The sequence below is a fragment of the Cricetulus griseus genome, chromosome 2 (assembly GCF_003668045.3).
Source record: "Cricetulus griseus strain 17A/GY chromosome 2, alternate assembly CriGri-PICRH-1.0, whole genome shotgun sequence".
Taxonomy (NCBI): domain Eukaryota; kingdom Metazoa; phylum Chordata; class Mammalia; order Rodentia; family Cricetidae; genus Cricetulus; species Cricetulus griseus.
Window position 1 is genome coordinate 311663286 of NC_048595.1, and position 9024 is coordinate 311672309.

General features: G+C 45.6%; 1 protein-coding gene across 1 annotated transcript; it reads left to right on the forward strand.

Moving 5' to 3' along the window:
• Positions 1 to 7239: 7239 nt before the first annotated feature.
• On the forward strand, positions 7240 to 7639 carry LOC100761963 (60S ribosomal protein L36a). The gene has a single exon (XM_027401235.2). The coding sequence runs from the start codon at positions 7291 to 7293 to the stop codon at positions 7609 to 7611; it is 321 nt and encodes a 106-aa protein (XP_027257036.1). The 5' UTR covers positions 7240 to 7290; the 3' UTR covers positions 7612 to 7639.
• The last annotated feature ends 1385 nt before the right edge of the window (positions 7640 to 9024 follow it).

Below are 9024 nucleotides of genomic sequence, written 5' to 3' on the forward strand. Positions count from 1 at the left end.
ATAAATCAGAGCTTGCAATGTGACAGACAGACATTCAGCAAACACTGAGTGAACAGATAGGGACAGTTTCTTCCCTTTAGCATAATGAGTAGGTGCAGCGGATATTAACATGCTCAGTGTCACTTTTCTCCCCATTGGTTTGATAATGACAAGGTGCCAGAGGAAACTGAGCAAATTCTCTGCTTCAGACTCTCCATTCCCATCGCTAGAGCAGGTATTTCTCATCTAGACCATATGACTTGGGGTGTGAGTTTAGGATGAATTTGTGGTTATCAGACAAAAAGGAATCAAATGGTGTGGATACCCCCAGGCTAGCCATTTGAACTGCCTTGCTAAACTTGTCTTGGTACTATTCTGAGCTCTTACATCTGAAGATAAAGTTGAAACCATTTTATTTTCAAAGTGAATTTATTGAGGCCTGCAGTTCTAACCATTCAGCTGGACATCCTGTTCCGATTCAGCCACCTCAGATGAGGGAAATGCATTTATTTTTTGCCTTTGTCTCTGCATGATTTTCCTACCATGTCTCTTTTTTTTTCCAAAGGCACTGGGGTGTCCCGAGGGAATGAAGAAAATGTTTTGAAAAGGGAACACATCTGTGGTTTCACTTTGGCGTTCTCCAGCGCTCTCTACCTGACAGTGTGTGTGCCCAGCAGCACTGACTTTGAGAGTGGCGTGCAAGGGAGTACTGAGCAGTGCTCACGAAAGACTAGAGTCTGCATGTATCAACCGGGGATCGATGAGTAAGAAGGGTGTTCAAAGAGGGTCCACTCTAGGGAAACCCCACAGCCTGGGGTCGGTCTGTATTCGAGGCATGTAGATGCCTGGCAGAAGTCCACCCAAAAGTGGTTCACATAGGGTGGGCCCCCGTGGACAATGAAGAACATTCTTCTTATTAGTTGAATATATTTCAACTCTAACTCTATGTTATTCTGTTTTATTTGTATCATAATTGTCACTCCACATTATTTGAAGTAACCCCTTAAGTCAGTGTGTCAAAGACCTAGAAGCAGGGAAACCCTGCTTGATCCTACGCTGCCCCACATTGATTCCTTAAGTGGTTTCATGGGATACGAAGAAAAAGACTCACCACACGAACCACTAAATCAATAGCTTCATGCTTGGCTGCTCACAGAAAAGCATTTCTTTTTTTTCTCATATTCTTTATTAGTTTACTGAAATCATTCCATTTTTCTCAATACTGCAGAGAGGTGATTCTAATGTCCTGTCCACTTCTTAGATAAGAAAATAAACTTTGAAGTCTTTTGCTGGGTATTAATACCCACAGTTATTTGTGTTGCCCTCTTGAAATGGATGGGGCCCACATCAGCACCTCCCTTTTTCTTCTCCTCCTGAAGCAGGCCGAAGATCCCCCAAAGAAAAGCAAGTAAGATTTTCTTTCCCAGGAAGTTGAATGTGGAATTAACTGACATGTAGCTGCAGCTGTAATATGCAGATGCAGAGGGCAACAGGCAGCCATCTCAGACCTGTACATAGGCCAAAGTGAGACAGAGACTGGTTAGGCAATCAGTAACGAAGAGACACAGAGAGACAGGAAGAAACCCCCAAAGCCACCTTTATGCCCTACTCTTGACAGCTTTCATCCTCCTCTCAGCTGAGATCTCAGATTGGGTACCACAATACACCGCTGACTTTAGTCTTTCTTGTGGTTGGTTGCACATAGTGGAAATTAGAGTCCCAGAAAATGACAGACCCAGAGATCAAGATCAAATAGCCAGTTCCAGCCCTGCCCTGCCCTGCCTGCCTAAAATCCCACCATCTATAGTGGCTCCCACCCCACCCCACCCCCCAGAGGGGCTTCATTCACAAATGCTGTCACCAAGCCTTGAGCTGGCTAGGCTTCCACAAGGTTAGTGGTGAAGGGCTGGAGAGAGCAGCCTGCTCCAGTGATGCAGTGGCAGGGACTCTAGGGGCAGACACGCTGTTCAAATTCAGCTTCTCTGACTGTAAACACTTCACAAATGTGGGTGCAGCTGGGAAGGACACCTTCATTTCACATAAACAGCAGCACCAGGCTGCATCACCTCTCTATAATGGAGGGGTTCTGGAGAGGTGTTTGTTAGTATTTATTAGTAATTATCTACAACACATCCCTGGGGATTTTGCAGGCAGCTTGTTGGGGAGGCACAGGTGTAAAGTAGAAACCTGGAAGGAAGAAAGGCGGAGTAAGACTTGAGAGATTCACTTAATGGAAATCAGAAAAGTACATTATTTGGCTGACTGCTTTGTGTGCCAGTCCCACGAGTTACTGAGATCCTGCTCTGGACTCCTCTGAGGTCCCCAGGCCTTGAATTGTGGGCAGAAAGAATTTCAATGAGACACAGAGAGAGCATAATATATTGATAAATGACAGTCTATTTTTATGGTGATTTTTTTAAATTTAAATTAGAAAAAAACTTGTTTTACATGTCAATCCTAGTTCCCTCTCCCTCCCCTCCTCCCTGCCTCCCACCAGCCCTCCATCCCAACCCCTTTCTGCTCCCTAGGGAGGGTGAGGCCTTCCATAGGGGATCTTCAAAGTCTGTCATACCATTTAGAGCAGGGCCTAGGCCCTCCCCCGTGTGTCTAGGCTGAGAGAGTATCCCTCTATGTGGAATGGGCTCCCAAAGTCCATTCGTATACTAGGGATAAATACTGATCCACTATCAGAGGCCCCATAGATTGCCCAGACCTCCTAACTGATACACACCTTCAGGGGGTCTGGGTCAGTTCTATGCTGGTTTCCCAGCTATCAGTCTGGGGTCCATGAGCTCCCCCTTGTTCAGGTCAGCTGTTTCTGTGGGTTTCTCTAACCTGGTCTTGACCCCTTTGCTCATCACTCCTCCCCCTCTACAACTGGATTCCAGGAGTTGGGCTTAGTGCTTAGCTGTGGGTATCTGCTTCTGCTTCCATCAGCTACTGGATGAAGGCTCTAGGATGGCATATAAGGTAGTCATCAATCTCACTATTTAGGAAGGGCATTTAAGGTAGCTTCTCCACTATTACTTAGATTGTTGGGGTCATCATTGTAGATCTCTGGACATTTTCCTAGTGCCAGATTTCTCTCTAAACCTATAATGGCTCCCTCTATTATGGTATCTCTTTTCTTGCTCTCCTCTATTCCCTCTCCTGACTCAATCTTCCTGCTTCCGCATGTCCTCTTCTCAAATGATAGTCTATTACAGAAAAAAGTGGGGCACACTCAAGGAGTGACTAAAGGAACCACTACAGGGATAAACACTGTCATGGGGTGACAGTGGACATCGCCAGGGATCGATGCAGGGGAAAATGCTCTCACAAGGTAAGAGGGAAATTATCCAAAGGGACTGTTTTGCCAAGCTGTATTTCTGGATGTTTGGGGGAAATCAACTGTTTCTTCCCGAGTGGTGTTATCGTGTCTCAGCGACTGGGAAGTCCTTCCGGATTAACTCTAAAGGGGGCAGGCAATGGTATCTTCTCACTGTTTGTCAGAACACCTCCTGCTATGGAGTCATAAGGTTTCAGGCTTCTGGAGTCAGGCTTAGACAAGAGTCAATGAATGACCTTCTGGGCACTCCAAGATGTCTATTCTCTGTGTGTCTCTCTTTGTGCACTGGAATGCACATGCAGGTGCCGGTGGAGGTCAGAAAAGGGTATCAGATCCACAGGAGATGGAGCTACAGGCAGTTGTGAGCTACCTGATGCACTCTGGAAAAGCAGCAGCAAGTACCGTTAACCCCCAAGCCATCCAGTCTGAAAGTCTTAAATGGAAAATTCTAGAAACAAACAGTTCTTAATTTTAAATGGTACACCTTCTGAGAAGTTTGATAGAATGTCTCTCATTTTAGTAGTACATTACTACAAGTGTTCCATTTGATCATTAATTATGTTTATCTCCTTTATGCTTAATTTGTAGTTTTGACTTTACCATACGTATGTATAGGAGGAAACAGTATAGGTAGAGTTTAGTACAATCCATGGCTTCAGGCACCCACTTTGGGGAACAGTGGTTGGGATGCATCTCCTTGAATGAAAGGGACTACTGTCATTCTAATTCTGGGCCCCTCCTTATATCCTCCATATTTTCCTGGGTAAGTGGAGTTCACACCTCCACCCAATCCTGGTTTCTAAACTAGGTTATATGGCTTGCTTTAGCTAATGGCATATCCATCCCCAAAGGTGAGACCAACCATTAGGTTGAAAGAGTGTATACAACACCCTTCTTACCTTCTTGCTCTTCAGTAGTCACTGTGAGAACAACCGGAGCCAGCCTGCCACAGAAAGAAAGTTGTGTGAGACGTATAAGCTGGGTCACCTCAGTTAAAGCCACTTAAACAGGCACAGCCAAGGCCAGAACTATCCACCTGAACCCAGCCCAAATGACCTACAGACAGACGCGATTCTGAGCAAAATAAATGCCTATTGTGTCTACTGAGGTTTTGCGGTTGCTTCTGATGGCAGCTATTACTGTGACAACAGATGGCTGATTCACCTGATAAAGGATATATGTGTATCTAGCTGTTTTATGACCGTTTCGGTAACCCTCTAAAGAAATCAAATATAAAAACAGCATCTCTATAAACTTGGCCTCATCATCATTGCCCTGCCACTGCTCTTGCAATGAAAACCCATGTCCAGGGCTGTGCAGTTAAAGACCATCTACTTCCTCTGAACTCAGTCTTGTAAAGCCCATTTCAAGGAATGGCAAGTGTCTAGGCACAGCAAAGACCCCAGGCAGGTGAGGGACATCTGCCAAGCAGGCTGAGTGGGCATCTGGAGGCTTTTCCGACTGGAAGCTCCAGCCCTGGACAAGTGGAATTCTAGATCAGTGGTTTTTCAGATCTAAATGAGCACGTTTTTAAAAAGGGAATCTGTATGTGTGAGGACTACATAGGGCTTTTAATCTTGCCAAGTGACAGGTTAACCACAAACTGGCCCCCAATCTTACCTTTATCCCCACAGGATGTGGTCCACAATGAAGGTTCATGAACCATGTCACTCCCAGATTGAGTTTGTAGTCTTGCAGCATTATCTATCATCTATAGACACCAATGGAACAGTTGATAAGTTGATCTCTAAGTAGCACTCTTCTTTTTCTCCCCCACTGTATATGTGGGGACCTCCATTGTGAAAGAGCCAGTACCTTCACCGCCCCTCTTTGCTGGCTGCTTCTTTCCACAGGATTAACATGGGAAGGTCTATAATTGCATGAGCTCCCAGAGAGCTAGAATGTAACAGTACACTTGCTAGTCTATAGGAAGGCTGGCAACTCTGTGGTGGTGGGTGGGATAGGTAAAAGGAGATATTGAAGCTACTCCCCACCAGGGGTTTGAGCTGCACTGGTCCTAGGTGCTTGAAACCTCAGATTGATTTCTCACCCCAATCTATCACTCCCCCTCTTCTTCCTGTTCTTGTAAGCACGTCCTGTTCTTGCAAATATTGGAAGAGCAGTGCCCCCATCAAATATGTTTAATAAATTAACAAATCTTATACCATCTTTGTCCTCACCTTTCACATTCTGATCTTAAAGCAACTATAAAACCATGTATAGGCAAGGCTAAGTCAAAATTGCTTCTCTGAGCTTCAAAGCAGGCGACTTCTATTCATCAGCCCTAGGCTTCTGCTAGGTTTGTAGAGTGTTGTCATAAATCCCCAGATGGTTACTGCACATGCAAAATAATTGAACCTCTGAAGAGATTAGCTCTGCTCTAGTTCTGATTAGCAAAATGTAGATCAGATCTAGAAAAGCTTCTGGCTAAGATCTTGGGACTAGATTAAGGGTTTCTCAAATATTTGCAGGTGTTGAACTGTGAACAAGTCAATCACTTAAATGTAAGGAAATTGATAAATCTACTCCACACACACACACACACACACACACACACACACACACACACACACACGTGCGTGCGCGCGCGTGCGCGCCCGTGCAAGCAGGCACACACGCGTACACACACACACTATAGGAATAAAGCTGGGGAAGGCTCCCTGCAGGAGGAGCCACGGGGAGCCATTGAGTTTGCTGGGTGTGTGGAAAGCAAAGCTGGGCACTTGGGTCCCAAGGCATAAAGCAGCTAGGGGCTGATGCCAATCAGAAAAACCCCACCTTCCCATTCAGCACTGCTGATGGCTGATTTAACATACACTGAGGATTCAATCATGAGGAACATCTATTTTCTTTCTTCCCTCCCTCACCCCCATTTTTAGGTCAGAATTATCATCAGACATTTACTTTGTATAAAAGTGGAAACAGTTCCAGATTTTTTTTGTTTTTTTTTTCTAGCAAGTAACCTGGAATTAAGCACTTGTAATTGGCAGTCTTCCCACCCCACTCAGGCCCAGTTTGTCTTATTTTAAACCCCTAATTTGTTTCAGAAGGCCAGGAGGGATGAAACTCAGGTGACTTTTCGTGCTCAATTTTTCCCATCAATATTCTAAGTGGTGCAGGGCTGAGGCAGGGCACATGTAAGTGCAGGCTTTTGGCATGGAAGAGACAGAGGTCCTGGGCTCAGGCTGACACCGGTGAGACAGGGCCATGCTGCCAGACAAGGTCAGCAGGGGTCAGAAGAAGCAAGTGCTAAGCTGCCTGGGAGGAGATAGCGGTTGTGGGGCGTGACAGCACTGAAAGTATGTGCACACCTTCTTGGAAGTGGAGTAGGGTGGGAAAAGTAGGGCTTCCCAGAAAGTCTTCAGGAAGAGGCTGGGCTGGAAGGCTCAGTTGATAAGCTGTCTAAGGGTGAAGGGGGATACTGGGGCTACTATGGGTCTTTCCAAGAAGAAGAGGGATGTTCTTTGCCTGAGCAGAAGATGAAAATGCGTTTATACCATCAGAAGTTGAGACTGAAGCCTGCTACTGCTGCTAGGACTCACCCTTCTGCCTCTGGAGCTGCTCATCCACCCTTGTTGAACACATCTCTCATTGATATGAAAGGATTCCAGTTGTCTAGGTCATTATCAGGCTTGAGGTGGCATGATGGTGGGTAGAGATCAGAACTTGGAATCCCCAGAAGAGCTACAAACGCAAGGCTTGGTATGCCCTTGAAAATGCTCTGTTACAAGGGACAGAGCAGGGAATTAAACTCATATGCCAGGGGCCAAACTTGAAGGAGCTGGGGCCTTTCCCCTTTCTGCAAAGAAAAAGCACAGGGTCTTGTTGATTGTGGTATTGGAACTGGCACACTATTGTGGGATTTTTGTATGCTGTGTGAAGATATATTGCTGTGATTGGTTTAGTAAAGAACTGAATGGCCAAGAAAACTTCCGTCCCTGGCCTTGCCTCGTTCTTTCTGTGCCGATATTGCTCCCGCCAACATGGTGAACGTTCCTAAGACCCGCAGGACGTTCTGCAAGAAATGTGGCAAGCACCAGCCCCATAAAGTGACACAGTACAAGAAGAGTAAGGATTCTTTGTATGCCCAGGGAAAGCGGCGTTATGACAGGAAACAGAGTGGCTATGGTGGGCAGACTAAGCCTATTTTCCAAAAAAAGGCTAAAACTACAAAGAAGATTGTACTGAGGCTTGAGTGTGTTGAGCCCAACTGCAGATCTAAGAGGATGCTGGCTATTAAGAGATACAAGCATTTTGAACTGGGAGGCGATAAGAAGAGAAAGGGCCAAGTGATCCAGTTCTAAGCTTCTCTTGTTATGGAGACAATAAAATCACAATAAAAGGAACTCACCTCAAAAAAAAAAAAAAGAAAAGAAAAGAAAAGAAAAGAACTGAATGGCCAATAGCTAGGCGAGAGATATAGGCAGAGCTTCTGAGCAGGGAGAGAAGAAGTAGAAGATGAATCCAGGCTGGAGAGAGATTTGGAACAAGCTGGACACACAGAACATAGATAAATAAAAATATGGACTAACTTCAGATATAAGAACTAGTTAAAAACAAGCTTAGCTGAAGGCTAAGTTTTTGTAAGTAATAACAAGTGTCCATGAGGTTATTTGGGAGCTGGCTGATGGGACAGAGAAGACATGGCTTATGATGTCATCACCTTCAACTCTTTCACTCTTCTTTTCTTTTTTTTTTTTTTTTAAGATTTCATTTATTTATTATGTATACAACATTCTGCTTCCATGTATACCTTCACACCAGAAGAGGGCACCAGATCTCATTACAGATGGCTGTGAGCCACCATGTGGTTTCTGGGAATTGAACTCAGGACCTCTAGAAGAGGAGTCAGTGCTCTTAACCTCTGAGCCATCTCTCCAGCCCCCTCTCCCACTTTTCAAGGTGCCCTCTGTATCCTCAGGACTGTCAGAAGAAGATGGAGGGCCAGGTGAGGAGGGTAGAAGGAATGCTGAAGGCTGTACTCAGGTGATGATGACACCCAAGAAATTAAGGCTGTGATCTAGTCAGCTGGTTCGGAATGCCTGACCTCAGCAGGCATAGAGCATACCATGCTAGAAGGCAGGCTTGGTCCCTACCTGAAATCACACATGAGCGTAAGGGCAGACAACTGGGAGGCAATGATAACACAGGACAGCAAATGGGGAAGGGCTCTGCCAATGGTGTTGGCAGTGTCACCTGTGTCAGGTGTATCAAATCCTGATAGGCAGGGTTTGAAAACTCTTTATCAATGTTATGGGAATAAATGAGAGGAGGAGTCAATTTCAGCGTGGAAGTGACTATTACCCCCCACCTGGGTGAGAAACCAGATGACAGGTCCAGCATGGCAGAGCATGCGGGAGGGCAGGAGCTGGGGTGTGTGAGGAAAGAGGCTGGAGCCGAGTGCTAAGAAAGCTAGTCCTCATGCTATAGCTTCGGAGGGCAAAAGCATCACTTTTTGTCATCTCTCAATGTGTACGGTGATGGGAGTACCCATATCCACCATCTATCATTATTTTAGTATAAGGACCAAGTTTCAGCTGGGCACTGCTAGACACTGTGTCCCAGCCTCTTTGTCAGCTAGCTGGAGAAGCCATGTGGTTCAGCTCAGCCAGCTGTGAGATAAAGGGATGCATTTAATTTCTACCCCCATCCTGGATGGGGTAGCTGCTCATCTTCTGAAGCTCCCTTTTCCTCCTTTCTGTGGCAGAGGACAGAGG